The sequence below is a fragment of the Prorops nasuta genome, unplaced genomic scaffold (assembly GCF_024137725.1).
Source record: "Prorops nasuta isolate Cenicafe-Biocafe unplaced genomic scaffold, Cenicafe_Pnas_1.2 PNAS00005, whole genome shotgun sequence".
Lineage (NCBI taxonomy): Eukaryota > Metazoa > Arthropoda > Insecta > Hymenoptera > Bethylidae > Prorops > Prorops nasuta.
This window is the reverse complement of record NW_027116802.1, coordinates 9,186,271-9,209,026: the sequence shown is the minus strand read 5'-3', so window position 1 is coordinate 9,209,026 and position 22,756 is coordinate 9,186,271. Positions and strand designations below refer to the sequence as shown.

At 31.0% G+C, this 22,756-nt stretch overlaps 4 protein-coding genes across 6 annotated transcripts; 1 reads left to right on the top strand and 3 right to left on the bottom strand.

The window, feature by feature from the left end:
• Nucleotides 1-8,170: 8,170 nt before the first annotated feature.
• On the bottom strand, nt 8,171-8,585 carry LOC136773837 (uncharacterized). Its single transcript, XM_066727749.1, has 2 exons — nt 8,579-8,585; nt 8,171-8,529 (listed from the first exon to the last, which is right to left on the bottom strand). The coding sequence occupies exons 1-2, from the start codon at nt 8,583-8,585 to the stop codon at nt 8,171-8,173; spliced, it is 366 nt and encodes a 121-aa protein (XP_066583846.1).
• LOC136773934 (sex-lethal homolog) lies at nt 8,539-18,174 on the bottom strand. Of its 3 annotated transcripts, none has more exons than XM_066727920.1 (6): nt 17,771-18,174; nt 16,314-16,605; nt 16,038-16,213; nt 15,706-15,819; nt 14,898-15,058; nt 8,539-13,227 (listed from the first exon to the last, which is right to left on the bottom strand). In XM_066727920.1, exons 2-6 carry the CDS (start codon nt 16,503-16,505, stop codon nt 13,172-13,174), a joined length of 699 nt encoding a protein of 232 aa, XP_066584017.1. In that variant the 5' UTR covers nt 16,506-16,605; nt 17,771-18,174; the 3' UTR covers nt 8,539-13,171. The 3 variants fall into 3 exon arrangements, with proteins under 3 accessions (XP_066584017.1, XP_066584018.1, XP_066584019.1); XM_066727921.1 differs by having other exon boundaries at nt 8,539-13,224; XM_066727922.1 differs by lacking the exon at nt 8,539-13,227 and adding an exon at nt 13,270-14,417 and having other exon boundaries at nt 17,771-18,173.
• An 824-nt stretch (nt 18,175-18,998) lies between these two features.
• Nucleotides 18,999-20,597, bottom strand: LOC136773471 (uncharacterized). Its single transcript, XM_066727173.1, has 2 exons — nt 19,584-20,597; nt 18,999-19,511 (listed from the first exon to the last, which is right to left on the bottom strand). Exons 1-2 carry the CDS (start codon nt 19,890-19,892, stop codon nt 19,233-19,235), a joined length of 588 nt encoding a protein of 195 aa, XP_066583270.1. The 5' UTR covers nt 19,893-20,597; the 3' UTR covers nt 18,999-19,232.
• A 144-nt stretch (nt 20,598-20,741) lies between these two features.
• On the top strand, nt 20,742-22,748 carry HDAC3 (histone deacetylase 3). Its single transcript, XM_066727919.1, has one exon. It carries the CDS (start codon nt 21,194-21,196, stop codon nt 22,493-22,495), a length of 1,302 nt encoding a protein of 433 aa, XP_066584016.1. The 5' UTR covers nt 20,742-21,193; the 3' UTR covers nt 22,496-22,748.
• Nucleotides 22,749-22,756: the final 8 nt, after the last annotated feature.

Below are 22,756 nucleotides of genomic sequence, written 5' to 3'. Positions count from 1 at the left end.
TTAATCGAATAGGGCAGCAATAAAACGATGCAAGGATGATAGTTAGATATAAACTTTTAATAAAACCAGACACTTTCGAGAAAAATGTTCTCTTTGAAAGAATAGCTCGCGATAAATCGTGCGTTATATCAGAGACCAATAGAATATATCATTGCATTGTTTCGTCAATCTATTGAATAAATGTGATTACATATATATACTATATATATATATATATATACATATACCTGTAAAAAGGTGCAGAGACAAATTCGTGGAACTTCTAAATATTTCAACAACCAAGTGATTTAAAAAAAAAGGGTTTTCTTAAGAATAATTCAAAGTAAATTTAAGTTCACTTAATAGCTATATTGATTTGACCTTGGGAGTCGTCCTGAAAAAATGCGAAGGTTATCTTGAGTTTATCAAATGAAACCCCATAATTTTTATTGCATATTTTTTTAACTTATCTCAAAATCTTTTCAAAAGCCTATACTGATTTTCAATTTCATCGACACGTTTATGAGATGTTTCGATCTTAAAGTAATATATTTAAGCGAATGGCTATGGGTGTGCACGCTTAACGGTCACGCACACTCCTTTGATTAAGCACAAAACTATGTATAATATCAAATCCAAATAACTCATAAACACGCTGGTGAAATTGTAAATCAGAACTTATATAGGGCTTTCGAAATCTCTTTAGGTAAGTTAAAAGAATGTGTAATATAAAATAGGATGTTCCACATAAAAAGCTCGAAGTGACCTTCTTACGTCCTTCGGGACGCCGTTCAAGGCCAAACTAATATATTCATCGGACAAATTTTTAAATGTACTATGAATTATTCCGAAGAAACTTTTGTGTAAACCAATTAGTTTTCGATATATCTAAGCCTTCATAGCCTTTTTTCCCACCCTTTATATCGTAGTGAGTAAACTGTTAATCATTAACTAGGACAGCAATAAAAAGACACAAGAATAATAATTGATGATGAACTTTGATAAAATCTCGAAGTTTCTAGGAAAAGCTCTTTCTTTAAAAGAATAGTTCGCGATAAATCGTGCATGTGTTATATTAGAGATCAATTTATAGTATGTCAAATTACATTGTTTTGTGTGTGGGTGTGTATTAAATAAATGTTATTATACGTGTCGGAATGAGTAAACTGTTGATAAATTAAAATAGCAAAAAAAAGATACGAGTATATGATAATCAACGAGATATACTTTCGACAAAAAATTAATCTTCCCTTTCAAAGAACAGTTCGCGATAAATTGTGCATTGTGTATGAAGGCCCTATTAAATATACGAGGAAAAATTTTCAGTCGACTCATTAAAAAACCATAATAAATTATTTTTTATAATTATAGCTGAGAGGTTGATTCGTCGAATTATTTATTAATGAGAAAGCAATACTTTATACTTTATATAGATAAGAATGCGTTTTAAACGTGCAAATATACGCAGATTTATGATGAATATATAGCGATGAGCAGTAGGCTGTTTTTAAGTAATCAAAGTGTTTGCGCGAAAGAATGAAAAATTTCGAGGCTGAATAGCGAGGGATAATGTGCATATTGGTGTGATATTATGTAGAAAATTGGAAAAACGTCGCATAAAGTGGTATAAAAAAGTGACCTCAGGCAAGCATAGCATTGATCTATCAGTGACATGGACTTAGCGATAGATGCTAGAAAAATCAGACCAGGCATAGCAATTGTGAGTCACTACCGGCCTCATTTCTGCTTATATATCGTTTCACCATTCTTTCTGCCCCTCTCTTACTCTCTCACTCTATCTCTACTTTTTTCCCTCTTCGATGTCCCAGAGCGCCTCGGTAGCGATTTCCTCCTTCCAAAATCTGCTTTCAATTACTATGACTGCAAGCATCTGTTTGCACATCGTGGGAAAATCCATTATAAGATAATCTACACCGGCTTTCGAGTAACGTATTATTAGATTTTATTTTTTCACACTAGATCTTCTATTTTATCCCCCTGTTGAATCTCATTTTATCACACTACATACTGAAATACATTTAGAATGAAACTGATGATTCGTTAGAATTGAAATTATGAAATTTCACAAATTCAGCGATATTATAGATTTGCCGAGTGAAGAATTTATTTTTCTCTCGATTAGTTATCTTTTCTTCGAGCTATTATAATAATTATGAGTAAAAAGTGTGTGGCATCGCGAAATCTTAACCAACGATAAATTTACTTATCAGCAGTTTTGAGAAAAGGTTTCTCCATTAGGAAGAATCAATTACAGCACGAGCTTCTTGGTAAGAATATTATTATTAGTTTTAATCAAATTAAATGGTCGATATTGTTATCATTATAGGACTCTATTATACATTGCAGTCGATAAAAATAAACTATATTTAATCATTTTTTATTTACGAAGCATAGCATCCCATGTTTCGGAACGAAGCTTTTCAAATATTTGAAAAGCACTTACAGAACGGAAAAATTGTTTTCATTCCTGAAAATGTATATTTAAATAATAATAAATTAAGAATGAAAGCTGTGGAGGTCATACTTATATTGCTGACATGGATAATTTGAGCCTGCAGGCGGTCTAAAAGGAAAATTTCGAAAAAGTTCTTAATTTGTATGTGTATATAGCTATCACCTGAACAACAATTTTTAATTTATATTGTACAATAATAAAATAGTGAGGTTTTGTGTAAAACTTCGAAAGAGATGGTTCTAACTGTTTTCGCCACATTTCGATCAAAAAATGAAAATCAATTTTTGTAATACAGTTTTGCATCCGGTGATAGCAGGACGCCTATAATTGAAAAACCATATTCAGTTTTTATTTATAAGAACCTAGGCTTCTAGAATTATCTATATCAGGAACAAATGTATGCACATATTTTTTTAACTCGCTCTTAAATAAATATATACTTCTTACGTAACAACGAAAAATTGTTTTCCATTCTGCAGGAGTGTATCTTTGATAGAAAAAAAATTGTAGAGCGTTGCATTAAATATACCTTTGCAATAAAAAAATTAATTAAAAGCAGCTATTTTTTCGGGGGTCAAGCTGTAATAGCCCCTTAAATTAATGTACACAATTTCATATTCGATAATTGTATGTTTCGTTCGAGTCAACTATGAGCAAATAGGCAGGAAGATTGATCGATGTGACATTTTGTATCATTGCGACTCCTATTCATTCATTCGTATATTCATTCAGGACATTGAAGCAGCTGGGTTGTGTTATCGGACAGAGTATAGAAATATACACCAGGTGGTTGTACACCGTGAAGATAACAAATAATATTCCCAAATGCGACTAACTATCTTTTGTACAACACAATCAATCGACTGTTGAAAATGTAGTTTAAATTTAAAGCAGAGTATTGAACAATGAGAGAGAGAGAGAGAGAGAGAGAGACAAAACTGGTTTCTTAAAAAAAGAAGAAAATAGTCAATATATAAGGTCTATCACTTAATTTTTCTTATAAAATGTGAATGTAAAATTGCATTAATCCTCATAATTACAAGAAAGATCAATTTTTTGTACATTACTTCTTTGGATCTGAATAGAAAATTGTTATGAATTAGATTAATATCTTTTATATTTGCAAAGATAAATAAAGTTTATTGCATCCACACGCTCTGGGGTGAATGAAGTAATACACCCTATATAATATACGTTGAAGCAAAGCAGATTATAGTATTATATGTACAAATTTTTATTAGATTAGAAATATTTTCTAGATAATATAATGTGTTAACCGTGAAAATATTTGAAAATAATTCTGATAACTGTAGGGGATAAGTTTAAGATTGTGCATTAGGTGGTATCTCGGTCAGTGCAGCTATCCGCCCCTTCCTGTTTCCTCTTCACAAGGCTACTGCTAACAACTAATCTCTAACCACGACATCCTGTGGGTGGTGATCGTGCAGCTATAAAATGTCCAGTTATTCTTTGAATAACGTCAAACGCGAAGTAACTCTTACGCGGAAAACACGTTCATAAGTTTCATCGATCTTTTAAAAATACTTTGTCTCTGTTTCGTGTGTACGCATATTCACTGCTTTATTAATCATGTTGAATACAAGGAAAAAACGTGATGGGAGGGAGGGGGGGGGGGGGGGTAATTCTACAAATTATATACAATGGTACAATGTGGAGAGAACATATATGGAGGAAGTGAACCCAGAAAACTGATTACGTTGCGGCTCTTCATCGGGCACTACGAATCTTTTAACGCAGCTGCCCTCTGAAGGGCAACATTGTATTGGTAAAATCAACGTTGGAACTAATATCTTCGAGACATCCTTTCTAAGTATATAAAGTAGGTAAAATTATTATTTTTAGAACGAGATTGATCATCAGAATCAACGTAGTTTGATTATTATTTGAAGCAATTTATCTGCATAAACTTAAATAACTTTGCAATATAATAATATTTCCAAACCGCTTTATTATTATCAAAGAAATGTTAACAATCAATGAAAAACAATGTTCATTTAAATTGTTTTTAATTTCATGCTGTCCACTTTAATTTCATATGTAACTCTTGAATCAACTCACATTCATTTTCTTTTTATTATATTTAACAAAAATCTGTCTCTTTTTAACAATCAATATTTTCAAATTAATTAATACAGTCCTTTTTCGAGTGAGCTTTTCCAAACCGTACACCAAGTATTAGCTCATATATATAGTCTTAAGTAAATATATAATTTTAAGTGATACACTTAATCAATGATAAGTCTTCAGTTACTTTTTTATATTGTTTGAATTAAAACACAACCGTATTTCTTTTACAGCGCGAACTTTTTAATTATATATACTATCATTTGTATTATATCATATATCGACGAAAAAATCTGTCGAACCAACTAGTTTCATATTAAACAACTTCTTTAATTAAAACACCTTATTTGTTTAACTAAAGTCAACAGATTTTTTCTTTTATAGGGCAATACCTAATATATATATACATGTACAGGGTAAATCTTTAAGAACGTTATTTATAATCGCACATGTGATATAATTTATTTGTGAAAGGGTAGAAAATGCGTTGAATTAATGTTAAATGAATTGATGTATTTGTTATTTTATATCATTATTAAAAATTTACCTCATACATATTAGATTTTCACATAGTGGAAAGAATACTGTATCGTAATATATCTTGACTACTTAAATTGTAACCATTAGTCTTTTCTCCTTTCACTTTGAAAATCATGTGATGCAATAAGTTATACTATCTGCTCTACTTAAAACTTTATTTAATATCGATTATGAGATGAAAAATATCTGAAAAGTAAATAATTTAAATTTAAAATGTAGATCTTCTTTCGTGATTCTTGTATAATTTAAAATTTATTCCATTTACAAACAATAACTGATATCGCAGTAATCTTTAAGATAGAAATTTTGCATTAACAACGAACAATAATATCATCAAATTATGATAGATAGTTAAAATAATTTGATTTCAATAATTATATAGATTTCAACAAATTGAAGATGTTGTTTATTAAGTAAATACGTATACTTTAGAGAAATATAAGATGTTATTATAATAAAAGCGGGTTTTAATAGCGAAAAGATAATGCATGTATGTACATTATAATTTATCATTTACTTGATTAAAATTTTTAGACGACATATTTAAATATCGTACTTTAGACGGATTAAAGTATCTCTTTACTATTTTAGGAAAAATATGTACTTAACTATATTATGAATTTATGTATTGTATTGTAGATTAGAAGTTTCTAAGTAACATTGATTAGATTTCTTTTTGTTCTGTTAAGTGGATAAAATCTAAAAGAGAATATATTATAAAGATGCACTGAAAACAACATAATTTAAAAACCGTGTTTTTGTCTATATATGTATACATATATATATTTTCGCGGTATTAGCTTATAATTTTTCATCTATAAAAAGTCAGTCTCATCATTTAAAAAATATCGCGATAATTGTTTGCTACTTCATTATATTTACAAGCGAGAATCTTGCTAATGACAATAAATATTCCCTTAACTTTAATACAATTTCTCAATTTTAAGAAGCAACCAGTTAATAAATATTTATAACTGAAGTCATTCAATTATTTTGAAATCGAAGCTTTATTCGATAGAAGCTTCTTAAATAATGTTGAAGGAGATAAATACTGAAACTTTTGAGATAGTTATCAGTGCTTAACAACAAGTAATTTTACAATTTAGTCTAACACGTTAATATTGTTAAAATCATGAATTTTTTGTGAATGTCAAATGTTATTATATTCGATGACTATTATTCAAAGGATAACTAGTTTACCTATAATCTTTATAATCTTCTAAAAGAAAATAGATCTTAAAACATCTATATGTCTAAATTTTTATTAACAAGTATTCAGATATAAAGTTTTCCAGAATTAATAGATATTAATTTGCTTGAATATACTTCTGCATTTTAAGCTAATAGTATAAACGCATAAATATATAAAAATTCTTCACAAATTTTTTGTTTTCTTTGAGAATCCGGTGTGTAAAAGTCGTATTTCGTATAAATACAATATGATATAACACAATCACAATTAAATAAATTACACAAGATCGTACACATACTTGACTATTCCTTATCTAGAATAATCTTTGTTTGTAATTTTGAAAATTCGCCATACGCTGTTCTAAGGAAAGGAGTATTGGTACCCTTTTAAATATAAACTCTAGTGGCGAATAGAATATTTGATAAAGATTAAAGTTAAAAGTTTGCAACAATACGTAAAATTCTTAACGTCTTAATAACAATACCACGAAAACGAACGGGATAAATAACAGGCTGTAACACATATTACAAATAAATCTTTTGTTAATCATTCGATGGATCTGTGTTTTCTCCTTTTTGTTCTTAGATCGATAAATCCTCGAACGAGCGTGAAGCAGTCAATAAATAAACATATGCTTTAATAATGCAATTAATTGCACCTTAAAATTAAAGTCAAATTTTATAAATTAAATTGTACTACTTTTTCTTAATTTTACTAAGAGGACGTATAAAACGAGAAGAAAAAATTTACGACCCTGCATTTCATTCATTTACATTGTAAGAGGTAGATAACAGTTGATTACTGTCTCTTTCGCGTTTTGCACCAACGATATTTACAGTTATTTATATTAAAACATGGAAATCATTTTATCTTCGCTTTGTGCTATTAAAATAAAACTTAGTAAAATTTAATGCCGTTAAAGTTAGCTAATAATATGATTAATTAACATGCGGTGGGTTCCTTTCCTGGATAAAATTATACACTCAAATTTACAAATTGGAAACATGAATGTAGCGGCTAACTTTAAAAGTAAAACGTGCTAGCATCTTAATGCTACTGTAAAGTCTCAAGAAATCAAGAATAAAACTTGAAGCTTTTTAAATAAAGCTAAAGATATTTTGGTATCAGCTTGACTTATTTTAATTCACATGCTGAAAGTCTTTCAAAACGCTAATTTGGAAAGTTTCACTTTGGGGGGACTGGCCCTCTCCGGCAAGGCCGAAATCCCAACAGCATTAAAAATGAAAAAACCTCGAGAGGTTGAATAATGAAATTCACGCTTTTCTTTCTTCAAAGATCTAGAGCTTTTTAAAGAGAATCTTACAACGACTTATTCGCGAAGGAAAGAAAACGAATTGAGAATCGGTGAGTTTTCCAACAGTCGGTGTTAGTCTTGCCCGATCCGGAATAAGGGTGATTCGCTTTCATGACTCGACCTTTCAAACTTGCGATTTCACGGGTGAATGGCAGAATTTGCAGCTTCACGGTCGTTTGAGGAGTTTGGAGAGCGTTCGACGCGTGGGGTGTGGGAACCCTGGCTGGCAGGAGTGGAAGGAACGTGAAGCGTGATCCCAGACAGTGGTGCACACACATCCTCGCCAAGAGTAAAGAGGAGAGAAGAAGGAGAAGAAGAGGCAGAAGAAGAATAGATGCAGCAGTGGCGATTCTTCGTAGGCAGAAATGACGAAGGAGATCGAGATGATAGCAGCAAGCGATGCTGGACACTCTGGACGTTCGTGTCGAAGAAGAAGCCTGGAGGTGTGCAGTTCCCACTGTAAGAAAGACCAAGTTTCTCTTCGCTGGGGATGTTGATCGTGGGGATGCGACGGATGCATCTTGAATGGTCCATCGTCGACGATGGTAACGAATGAAACTGCTTTGATCGTTGAATATGGCGGTCACCAGAAGTGCGATTGAACGTATCCACCTCCCATTCCAACGGGATTGAACCGGTGCGGGTGAATCTTTTCCATTCTCATCGCACCAGGGCCGCCAGCCCCGGTACCCAAGAAACCGTGGGGACCTCCTCGTGGTCCAAAACTTCCTGGTCTACCAAGCATGCCTGGACCAGGGCCTCCGCTCCCGCTACCACCGCCACCCCCACCGCCTCCAATGCCAATCGCTGCTGGTCCACCCAGTCCTCTACCCCTGGCTGCACCTCCGCCGCTCAAACCTCCTCCGCCTCCTCCACCTCCACCTCCTCCACCGCCGCCGCCACCACCTCCTCCTCCACCTCCTCCTCCTCCTACACCACCACCTGCAATACAAGATATTACCAATAAATTCCACCAATCTTAAACATATACCAACCATTCTTATTTCATTCTCTAAAATATCATCACAGTTTTAATCGATATGTCTATATATACATATAGTATATCTCATAGCTATTGAAATTTCTGAAAATTATATAAGAGTATTGCTTAAAGTGTATAGGAGGAAATAGCTGAGAAAAAAAAAGAGTAATAAATTCATACTCTCGTCGGTGCAGGGTTGAAATAAAAAATAAATAACTGACAAAAGCTCTTTTGTTGTTTCTAATGTTTAATCAAATTTGACGAGCGACTACAGAACCGCGTGACCGCGCGGCAACAAGAATCAGATTGAATGCGAGATGTAAAGTCTTTCAGAAGGAAATAATGCACTGCTTGTTCAACTTTCTTCCCTTTTACATTTAATTTCTCCTTAAATTTTGCCATTTTTGTACCGACGACTTTTTCAGCCAACGGTTATCCAAAGTATACACTTTATGTAAATATATTTACTTATAATAATATAGAGTTATTTAAAGTTACAGAAACGGGGAGAGAAAGAGAGATAAATATTTATAGAAAATAAGCCAGTAGGTTTGTAACTTCTGTTCGAACGAAGCTCGTAAAAAACCGTCAGTACAAAATACGAATCGAGCAAAGCATCGAATAAAACACATTCAATGCTAAAAATATCTCAATATATTCGTTTAACGAATAGCGGACAATTAACAATTGCTTATAACACAAATATCGCCGCATTAACTTTTTTATCACGTAAGTCCATCTCCTTATTCTTTGCAATTTTCATCAATTCAACTATATATCATATTTAACTTGATAAATTTTATTAAAGTTTCAATCGGCCTTTAACACTATATTTACCTGACCAGTCAAAATCACTGACTTTTTGCAATTTCAATTAAAAATTGCTGCTTTATGTAAAGATTGTTTCCGGAAATGTTATCGTCACTTTTCTAGCTGAAATTAAATAATGAGTTTTCCGAAGTTTACATTATGTCACATGTATTTGAGCAAAATATATTTTTTGTTATTGACACTTATAAATACCAGTAATAATAAAAATGACTGGTTTCGGTAGAAATAGGTATATTCAAATTGCTGGTAAATCTAGTGTTAACGCACTATCTCATTTAATTTAACGTCGATATAGATTTTGAAAATTCAGTCGACCTCAATATATTTCTTTGGAAAACATTCGTGCGTTATCCTATCAACTTTACTGGTATTTGTTACCAATATAATAACCTTTTGCTATTTTTTATTCATCAACGGAATTACGCAATTGATAGATTAAGTCGACGATATATTTTCGTACGACGCTACCATATCGATATACACGTACATTTACTATGTTATATATATATATATATATATATATATATATATACATTAATACTATATTTATTGATTTTATCTGTGCAATAGGTACGAGTCATTGTTGACACTTAACACTAATTTTCTCATAATCTTTTTTAACGATCCTCGCCCATCCGAAATGATTTTACAACTTAATCAGTTTTGATTTTATGCTTAATTTTAAAGTACGATGCATATACGAGGATTATTATTGAGAAATGCGCTGGCATTTTTATTATTTTACTTTACTTGTGACTAAACTTCTTTGATAATTCAATGTAGCACCCTTTTCATCAACTTACTTTGCGCTTTTTCAACACGCTCAAAGCACTCTCTCTTCTTACAATTCTAAATAATTCATAAATGTACTAATAACAATAGTAGAGCTTTCCCTTTCACCGAAAATCTCAGTTTGGTGAATCAGTCATGTACAATTGAAGTTACATAAATCGTACACAACCGAGTAACTCGACTAAGATTTTACTGAGATTTTCGGTAAAGAGGAAAGTTACTAATATTACATTAAATATAGTTAGATACAAAATTTCCTTTCCCATCAATAATTTATCATAAGAAAAACAACAAGAAAATGGATATACTAATAAATATTTTAACAAAGGAATTTGCTAAGACGACAAATTGGTGTTGGAAGATATACTACTTTTTCATAAATTAGCTCACTGTTCTTTCGCATCATAATTTTGTCTTATATCGTTATCACAGCCATGGTTGCGCTACTGGACTTCGGTATTCACCCATTTCGTGCAATCTTCGATTCATTTTACCTTACATTTCACTACTTAGACTTATGATTCGGATTTCTAATCGTATGATTGTATTTACACACGCTCAATAAGATGATTGTAAGCCTCGCACCGTAGTAATCAATTCCGACTTCATTCATAAAAATTCCAGTACAATCATCTGTAATATATTATTACAGCTAAGACTATGATCAACAAAATTGTGGAGCTGTTTAATCCGACGAGGATAAGATAAATACCGGCGCATTCACAATATTAAATTTTAAATCTTTATTGTTAGGAAATAGTTAGCAGACAACTAGTTTTTTAATGCACGATTGAAATCAAAAATTCATGTAAGAGACTTAATGCTCGATTTATCAATTTGCTACAATTAAATATTATTTAACGTCTTTTAAAGTATTTATCGTGCGAAAGCGCAAAATCGTGGAATGGTCTTTATTCGCTTGTAATATAGTTTAATTGAGCAGAAAATTTCACTATCACTTTGTTATTTATACGTTATTCATAATGTGTACGTGCAATACTAAAGAGCTCTATTTATACGAGAAAAGCTTATCTTACAGGAAATTGTGTTTTCAATCGTATCTGAAAAGATTCAGTAGATCCTAGCCGTTTCCTGTCGTTCCAACAACTCCATGTATATATATGTGTGTGTGTGTCTTTATGTACTCACACTATATGTATACTTATGTTAAATACTGTGTGTGTGTGTGTGTGTGTATTTTTTATTATGAATTAGGCTATCGAAACTCTCATTATACCTCATAGTCAAATAGATTGGCAAACGATTGGACGATTATCAATATAATAAACAGGGGGAACGTATTTCGTATATACTTTTCACAACTTTGGTAAAGATTAATTTCATCGTTTAGTAATTAATAATCTTTAGATTAATGCTAACAAACGCCAATACATCACGTTTTTGAGATAACATGTGCTAATGTCCTAAGTTTTGCTCAATCTTTATTATCTTTGACTACATTTTTCTTGTAATACTTAATAAAATTATTTATAAAATTTTAAAAATTATTCAACTAACTGCTCAACGAGTTGCAGAACAATGTAATAGAAATGTATCGTTAAATAATTATTAACACGCGTTAGGTAATATTTACTTCGAATTTCAACCTTGTATAATCTATTATTTATCGTATTTATATTTAACTTATTAAAATAATCACAAATACGGCAGGCAAAAGATTCGACGGTGTCATAGATAATCTTATATATAAATAGAGTACCAGTATTACGTAAGAGATAAAATTTGTTAATTTTTTAAATTCATAATTTAAAAATTACGTATCTATTAACATGTGTAACGTTAATCAATCTTTTATATGTTACTCAAATAATTGCCTATCTACCTTATTATTTTCACTTTAAGCGAAAAATCGTTTGATATTTTTCAAATATTAAAAAATCAGATAAATTCAAATTTACGCTTTCATATATTCATCTTTAACTAACATTTAAAATATTATTTTTATACTATATATTTTATTAGATTATATCATCTATTACATACCATTTCTTAATGAAAGCTCTATGATTTCATTATCGTTTACATTTTAGGAAACATCGAGCACATTTCGTTTCCACTTATATATTTGTGCAATGACTATATTACTAACGTATAGTTTTTCTTTCTTTAACAGGCGAACGACAGATGATTATCCTTCAAGGATACTCAACAAGCTACTACTACTCATATTAAGAAAAGGTTATACTCGTTGAGCAAATAACACCACCAACATTTAATATCGTTGATGATAAAGTTTGATTTTTTGTCACATAGAACATTAATTCGTATGCTATATTCATATACTATATTAAATCATTATATCTCAGCAACATTCAAATAACAACTCTTTTTTATCTCTAAAATCATCGACTATAAAAAATCTTAATGTCCTAATACAATTTGAGAAATTAAAGCAAACTATCATAATGCCTCAGGTCATAGAGATTAATTAAAATATAATTTTATCACAACGCAATTTCATTTTAGTAAATTATTTTAAAAAATTGTAAACTGTATTGTTAATAATTGAAGATTTGTAACAAATATATGTTTTTGATCAATGCAATTAAAACGAATAAAACCTTTCTCTCTTTTCAGTGATACCTCTACTTATTAAAATCTCCTTGTGAATAGAGCAGTAGAGTACTCTATTTGCCAATTATCCTGAGCAAAAAGAAAAATATAAGTGTATGCATTTTAATTATCACATTTCAATCACAGAAAAAATAAGAAGTCGAAACTGCGGTATCTAAAAAACCTTAACATTTCTTATAATTTTTCAATGACACTTATATTTTCTAAAATTCCTAATTATTGATTTTTTAAATTTATTCGAATTAACATTTCAAACTTTAATGGACCAAAGCATGAGTAATTATTTAAATTATAAAAAAATACTCAGATTAATTATCGATTACAAATGCAGAAATTAGAATTCAGTACTATTTCTTCTCATTGACATGAATAATAATAAAGTATCTAATAAAGATAATGATAACGTTGATATTTATTCCTGGTTGGATAGAGGCGTTCTCCTTAGCAGGTAGGTAAGCATAGAAATGAAAATTTTGTATTAAATTTCTGCCCTACACGTCTTTAAACGCACGACATAAGTTATTGCCATGCACTGAGATTTCTTAAAGCGCATAAAAAAAAATTGCAATCAGCTATATAGTTAAAGAATGCCCCTTCAAGAATTTTTTCAAGCTGATCTATTCTTCAAATGCATCTCATATTAAAGTCTTTTTGTATGTATTTTTTATTAAAATGTATCAAAACATTGAAGTAGTAAATATTCCACTTAATTGATCAATGAGTATTGTACTCCAAACTGTAAAACTAAAGTAAGTCGCAGTCTAAAAAATTAATAAATAAATGTTTGCTAAAATAATTGTTACTATATGTGTATTAATAAATATGACTTAACATTTTTAATATTAAAGCTATGCTCTGTGTTAAATCACTAAAAATAACTGACAATGTTGAAACAGCTTTGTTATCGAATAAGTACATAATACATTCCTTAAATAGACAATACCATTATACAAAGTAGTATACACATACATTTATTGAATAGAAAAGGACAAAAGAAAAAAAACTCATGGCAAATGCCAATATAGCATGAAAAATCACATATTTTCAGAAACTTTCAAATAATATAATAAAGTATTGTACAAAACATGTAATATTTATGATATTAAAGAAGTACATATTTGTTCTGAACAATTTGAATAAAACCACTGTGCTTTTCACAATACACTTTGAATAATCACAAGTGCCAGGCAAAATAACAGTAGCGCAGCTAGACTTTTTAAATTTTTATAGTGGCAGCCAACATCCAAAAAAAGGTATTAATCAGCTTCGTGCAGAGCTGAATTTGACAGCAATATTAAAATTGCCATCGATAGAAAATTGCATCACCAAATCACAGACACGGTCTTCTATCACAAGCACTACAGTACTTCCTTTGTTCTTATCTCTTTTGTGCATTATGGAGAGTGCGGCATGAACTTAAAGATTCTCCATACCATTGAAATTCATGCACATAATTTTGAAACTAACAAAAAAAAGGCGAAAAAAAAATTGTAGTTCCACAATACCGATGGTATAGCAATCTTTGCATAAAGCTGTACACAATTAAATTGTGTATGGAGCTTTAATTTACAACATAAAATTAATCAACGTAAAAAGTTGGTGCGGTCACATCTAGAGCTGGTCGCTTTATCTAATAAAATATAAAAAGATTAGGTAAAATATATAAAAATAATATCTTATATATATCTGTTCCAAACGGGAATAAAGAATAATTATTAACATATGTATAAATCCATACATTAAAAACACTTGGTTAATGAATGCATAGACTAAATGAAAGAATAAAACCAAACAACAATAGTTTGGTTCACTGATAAATTTTTAGATATATACTTTTCAATTTCATTATAGGATAAAGGAATGATTAATCCTTTTCAAAAAATCTTAAGTAAAAAATGTTGAACTCTGAGAAAATGCAAATCTTACATTTGTCAAATCTATTAATAAAAGAAAAAAATTGAAAAAAGACGTGACTCAAAAATAAAATTAATGCAAAGCTAAATAACAACAGCATAATTTCTAATAATACGTGAAATAAATTGCATGTAAGTAAATGCATTTAATACCGAGTTAAACAGACAAGAATATTATTCACGCTTTAAGTACTTACCACGACTCTGATTGTACCCAGCTTGCCATCCTGCATAATATGCTGCTTTTTGTTTCCCATGCTCTTCTGCAATTTTTACACTGAGAGGTTCAGACCCCCCTTCTGGTATTGTGCCATGAAGTCTTGCAATGGCTTCTTGAGCTTCTTCTCTTTTATCGAATCTGCATTAATAAATATTTTCAAAAATTAACATTTTATAGATGTGTTCATTAGCTTCTTGTAACTTCTTAATAATAATACACTGTACTAAAATATCTAATATAACTCCATATAGACTGCAATTACCCTACAAATACTATAAATAACTATTTAGGCATTGACACACATATGCTATTTCTACTAAGAAATTTTGTTCTACTCTAGTAAAATGGCTAGCTTTCAAAAATTTTCTGCATAACTAAATAAAAAGCTAATATTTTTTTACTATCACTTATAAAAACATTAATTAATATTTATTTAACCAAATTTTAGACTGTGTCTACTATCTCTTACCAAATACATTCTACATTAACTTATAAATGCTGCGTAATCTATTTGGTCAGAAATTAATAATAAACAAAGAATATTTTTTTTACTGATGTTGTTTATTTAGTAAGACATTTTAGCTTAAAAAAAATTTAATAATAATATGATTTCTTAACTGAAGCTATTAATTATTAGAATAATGGCATCTTGCCAATCATTTTACTGCATCCCAAATACTCTATAGTAATGAAACAACTTGAAATTGTGCCATGTAATATTAAACTACAATTCTAAATTTAAGCACAATATAATCTAATTTTAAAGTTTATGGTCCCAAACATACCTTACAAAAGCAACTCCTCTTGGTAATCCAGTTAACTTGTCTTTCAAGATATTCTTTTGAACAATATTTCCATACTTGCTAAATATATCATCAATCTGGGTTTCTGTGATGTTTCTGGAAAAGAAAAACAAACAAAAAAAAGCAATAACTTTTATAAATTTTGTAACAATACATTTGATAAAAAATATTTTAAGAAAAAATGAAATGGAACATGGTAAAATAACTTTATTTTTCTAATAATCAGCTATCAAAACAAAAAATAAAAAACTCAGAACAAATGTTGGTTATTAAAATTCTTAAATAAATGAAAATTTTTTACTAATTTCACATACCTAGGTAAATTTGTAACATAAAGATTGGTTTCTTTAATTTCTTCTCCCGAAGGTCGTGCAAAAGATACTTTTAGCCTTTTATTTTGTACTTGTAGACCATTAAATGTACTTATTGCTGTATTAGCATCTTCCGCTTTTGCATAATTAACAAACCCAAACCCATAACTATAACCTGTCTATAAAAAGAATATAAAAAAAAAGTTGTTAATAAAAATCCTAATCCAAATAAATGATATGATTTGTATGTGTCTGATATTAAGATATGAAACTACTTACTTTATAGTCTTTCATGACTCGACAAGATTCAACTGGACCTATTGTAACAAATAGGCTGTATAGGTCCTTTTCAGTCATACTCTGTGGGAGATAATTTATAATAAGGTTGGTTCGTGGTTCCTCCTCTGTTTTGGTTTGTTGTTGTTGCTGTTGTTGTTGTTGTTGTTGAGGTTGCTCGTTTTGGTCCGTCATCTTGTAATATTTTCACTAAAATCCTGTTAGAGGATGTTGATCTCACTACTGAGTCGCATCTATTGCATCCAGAAAGCAGGGCCTTGTGCTCGATTTCCAACTGAATTGTTCCAGCAAGACCATCGACGAAGTCAGCAAATACAAAAAATAAAAACAAAGTCATTACTAAATCTTCCCCGAGCAGTGACATTAATGCCAGTGCCTCTTTATTCATTCTCTTTTTAAGCAGCTTAAAATAAATAGAAAATAAATGTGCACATGTACGATGGTAGACCTGTGTATAAGAAACAAACAAACAAAGGCAAGTGAGGAAAAACAGAACCAGAGAAATATTTACTTCTTCAAACAGAATAATTGAAAAAAATAGACATGTTACTTATAGTGAAATATTTTATCATTTATATTGAATATATATATAAATTTGAAATAAAAATATTGATAATGAGATGAAACGCGTACATGCGCATGTTCAATTATTCAAATTATGTAATCTGGTCCAGTTTTACACGAGCTACTAAAGAAATTAAAAATAAAAGTAAACAATCAATTTGCAGTGAAGCAGATATTTGAACAACGGGAAAAATCAAATTCTGTTATGTCACTTGTGTCATCTAACATTAGGTTATAAATTATTGTTATGACAAAAAAATACTAAACGCGTTACGATTAAACAAAAAATACTTGTCACTACAAGTAGCCCTTTTCCGACGTCACAGATATAAAACTATTATTTTACAAAACACAATATCACATTTTGTCTATTATCTTAAACTTTGAAGATATGAAAAATTTGACAGTTGATTCGTCGTAATTTATCAACATCAAAATTAAGAAAATATAATATTAAGTGTAATAAAGAAAATGTTAAAATAAATGACTGGTCAGTGGTGCTAAGCTATCTCTGCCATTTTTAAAATGCACAAAATCGATAAGCCGTTGCCTATTTTTTAAATTCGTGAAAAAAACACGGGATGTTTGCAAACGTAACCTCTTGACCTTATTTTAAAGTGGCCAAGGAAAATGAATATCCCGGCAGATTCGTGAATCGACCAAGCTGTCAGTTATTAGGTTGGAGAGAGGTGGATAGACGGAGTCGAGAGAGTAAGAGGAAAGAGGTTGGCGGGTGAGGAGAAGGGTACGCATAGGAACGAGAGAGAGAAAGACAAGGTAGGGTAATTACATGAAATGGAGTGGGAGGAAGATGGAAGTGAGACGAAAAGAAATGGTTTAAGTGAAGATGAACGGAGTATGATAGGTATACATACCGCTGTAGTGGCAAAATGAGACAAGCAAAGAAGAAAAAGCCCCAATGATAGCTGAAGAAGATCGTTCAAGAGAGTAGCGCGCACTCATTCGCATCACATACACATACATACACGCACATACACCCACACAAGCACTATGCGTATACACTGGTTAACACGTATGTATATAAATTACATAAGCAGAATGCACCATTGTAAAGAACAGCGAGTATTATGTAACACCATAGAATGCAAGTAAATAAACTACGCGTATAGGATTGCAAAGAGAGCAAGAATGGAAAATAGTTGAGTTGTCCAAACGAAGGAGAGAAACCCGTTAATATCCCACACGTCAAACGCAAACGCACCGAGCTCACTGAATCCCACAATCGGCTCAGTTCGCTCCCAGCCCTGACCTGCCTCGGTAGGCACCCTCTCGCGGCATTCTGTCCCACTATTGGTCCCTCGAAAAACGCGCAAAATAGGTAAGGGGCGGAGCTTTCCCCTTCCATGCCCTAATTATACTAATTAAACTTTATTATCTAGCGCTATTTCAATCGATCGTCTTCCGATAATTGATGCAAGTTTCCTCCCATCCTATAATTCTAACCAACTCAAAAATTCTTGTTCACTATAAATTAATTATAATTATAGTATTTTAAAAAAACTCTTCCCCGTATATCTATTCTTTATTTACACTTTCCATAAAATCAATATTTCTTGACTCTCTTATTTACCTTTATGTTTAAATTTTTAAATAAAATACCGTCGTGATCTGTCGAATTTTTCGGACAATTTTATTACTTTTAAAATTATTTAATGTATGGTATTTTCGTTATTAGAGTGTTTTATCCTATAAATTACTTAAATATGATTTGGTTGTTCAGATAAATACCTTGATGAGTGTTTTCAAATATAATTTATCGTAAGAAATTATTCTATGCAAATTTTTAATTACGGTTATTATGGCTTTATGTTATTAGTGCTCTTCTGCTTTTCTGCGATAGTCATTTTGTCTCGCGAATGTAGCGCAATCAAAATATCGTTGCATCAACAATGCACACTTATTCAATTAACAAGTTAAAAATTTACTGTACTTATTAAATTCGTTAACTTCCACGCATCCATTTATTTTTTTGTTACAATCTTAATTAAACAAAAACTTTAAATTTCAAAAATTTGTAAGATAAAAATTTATTTTATTCTTATACAAATAATATACACATTTCTTATATAAACGTACAGATACTATACTTTTCTGATTCTTGTACAGACTAATCAAAGTATATAAAAATTTTAGAAAATAGCATAATAAAGAGTTTATTATTTCTTATAAAATCATTTTTAAATGAATATTATTATATTCTACCAACACAGTCTTATAACTGTGCTCAAATAAATACTGATTTATAACTCATGCAATTTAATTGCCTTGAAAGAAAATAAATTGAGATCATAATCTACTGTCAATTACATAGTAAAACTATCTTAACAGTGAAAAGCCTCTAGTCTTTGTTAAACGAAATGGTTGGCATTTAACACGACCAGAACTGATATTTGTAGAATTATGATGGGGTGTAGCATCATTCTCTTTATCCCAAGCAGTTCTAGGTGATTCGATTCCGAAAGGACTATATAATTTGGTTGGTGTACGTCCCAGTAGTTGACGAGAACGTGTCTGTGGGGTTTGATATTTGAAAGTACTGTTCCCTGGTGAATGTTCTTCTAGTCTCTGACATCTACGAGTTGAATTTCTAAATTTCTAGATTTGAAAAAAAAATTAAATAAGAATTTTTATGTATGGTTAATTATAGATCAATGTTATAAACTATACCTGTGTTATAGTGCCAAAAGTAGTCTTCATCGAAGATATTGTTCTGGATAATCTTTCAGCTCCATTTCTCAATGCTCTTCTTGAATCGACTGTCATACTTCTAAAACTCAAGTTACTCCAGCTGCGTTCAATAGGACCTTTTCGTCTCGCGTATCTTTCCTTATGAGCATCATTTGACTGTTCTTTATCAAAACGATCTTGCAAACGTTGTCTTAAATGTTTTGTGTTCCTTAATAATTCTGGTGAGTTCTTATCACTGAAAACTTCTCGATGAAATGTAAACGACACGCTACGAGAATCCGGTCGCATCTTTGCACTTCTGCACAACTGTTATCAATTAAAATGACAGTTTTTACACACTAATACGAATGTAACATTATAACGATTGAATGATAATGGGATCAAATTTATTAAATAAATCTTATTTATTTAATTACGTCAAATTAATAAATATAGGTAAATAAATATCACACAAAACGCCTTCCTTAAGCTCAAAAGCCTTTCACAAGAAGAGAGAATGGCGCATACTACACCAAACAACCGTTGGCTTACTCACGCTTTATGTCAGATTTAAATTTCTTGATATTAAATTACAAGCTAATCCGTCAAAAGTTTAAATATGTTCGCTGTTCTTCAAAGTTTTTAATTTTATACTTGCTTATTTTTTAAATATTAACGTTTTTCATTGTTAACTTGTAGAAACGTCAATAATGCATTTAAATGCAAAAATTGAATGCATTTTTAAAAATGCACTGAGCTGAGCGCCCTCGTCCAATTAAAAGGAATATATAAAATTAACAGTTTTTATGCACGATTTATATGTGTTGTGTAAACATATAACAATGGACTGATTGATTTTTATGAATAGAAGAATAAAATGTTTAAACAAAAACTTTTATAATGAAAACAGAAACCATTTGATTTCCCGGAAAAATATGAAAAAAGAAGTAGATGTCACTATTCGTCATCCTTCCTATTTTTGTGTATGTGTATATATATACACCTACACAACATAATAACTTATACCGGGGACTGGGCTACTGCTACTGAGCAGCACTGAGCAGTAGGCAACTTGGACACTGGCTGGCTAGTGGCGCTAGTGGACTAGGGGCTGACTGCACCAACGCAAACCAACACCAATGTTCACTGTACATATACATACATATATCCTTCTCTTCCTCTAGTTTTTCTACCTTCATAATCCTTCATAACCTTCATTTCATACCTTCTTCGGCTTCTTCAAAGATTACTGAATAAGTGAAGCTGAGCCGCCTGAGCCCTGTTGAGCGTCACATCCACGCCGAAACTGTACAAAGTTTTGAATAGAATTTGAATCTATGTGTGTTATATTTAACTTATGCGGGGTTATTATGTGCTTCATAAGAATTAATGAATACAATTAAAAAATCAGAAGATGTATACTGTGGAAGCAAAGTGATACCGACATCGAAAGCGCTCTTATTGACAAATCTCAAGTATTTTTGGAAGTAAATCTTCCGTTAAATAACGATAATTATATATTGCAAAAATGTTATTGATTATGGGCGAACGAGAGAAATGAATACTTAAAATATTAAAAATTTCATAAACGTAATAATTCTAACCTCAAAATGACTTACAATAAGAAAGTCTCTTACTTTTATAATCCAGATGTAGGAAATTTCCACTATGGGCCAGGACATCCAATGAAACCACATCGATTATCTGTTATTCATAGTCTGGTGTTAAATTATGGATTACATAAAAAAATGCAAATTTATCGACCTTACAGAGCTAGCACCCATGATATGTGCCGCTTTCATTCGGACGAGTATGTAGAATTTTTACAAAGGGTTACACCACAAAATTTACAAGGATACACAAAGTACTTAAGTCATTTTAATGTTGGAGACGACTGTCCTGTTTTTGAAGGACTTTTTGATTTTTGCTCCATGTACACAGGAGCTTCCTTGGATGGAGCTACAAAGCTAAACAACAACTCTTGTGACATTGCTATAAATTGGAGTGGTGGTTTGCATCATGCTAAAAAATTTGAAGCTTCAGGCTTCTGTTATATCAATGACATTGTAATTGCAATATTAGAATTACTAAAGTATCATGCAAGAGTTCTTTATATTGACATCGATGTGCACCACGGAGATGGTGTGCAAGAGGCATTTTATCTCACTGATCGTGTGATGACAGTATCTTTTCACAAATATGGAAATTATTTTTTCCCTGGAACAGGTGATATGTATGAAATTGGAGCAGAAAGTGGAAGATATTATTCAGTAAATGTACCTCTGAAAGAAGGAATTGATGACAATTCTTATTTTCAAGTTTTCAAACCTGTGATATCACATGTAATGGAATTTTTTCAACCTACAGCAATCGTATTACAGTGTGGTGCAGATTCTTTGGCAAATGATAGACTTGGCTGTTTCAGCTTAAGCACAAAAGGACACGGAGAATGTGTAAAATTTGTGAGAGACTTGAATGTTCCTTTGCTCACTGTTGGAGGAGGTGGATATACGCTCCGTAATGTAGCCCGTTGCTGGACATATGAAACATCCCTACTGGTTAATGAATCAATTAGCAATGAATTGCCATATACAGAATATTTAGAATATTTTGCCCCAGATTTCACTTTACATCCAGAGGTTGTAAATAGACAAGACAATGCAAATAGTAAACAGTATTTGGAAGCAATTACGCGACACGTTTATGACAATTTAAAAATGATTCAACATTCACCAAGCGTTCAAATGCAAGACGTTCCATGTGATGCTTTACCTCCTGACGAAGATAGACATCCTGAACCTGATCCTGACTCTAGGCAAAATATTCAAGATACTGATAAAATGGTAGAACCTGCAAATGAATATTATTCAGGTGACAAGGATCAAGATAAAATGGATGCATCGGAATCGTGATTGAAGTAGGATTGTCATACTTGAAAAGAAAAAACAATGAAAAATTAAGTCAGACTTGCACGTGTATTAAATTTGTTCAATTTGAACAAGTTTTAGAAGTTTTTACTTCCAAGGAACATTATTTAATATCTTCACACTGTCAACGTGTTAATTGTAAATATAATGGAATTGTATATATTGACAGACAAATCAAAAATATCCCTTAATCCTACAATGATTATATAGTAAAAAATACAAATATGCTTTTTACACACACTACGA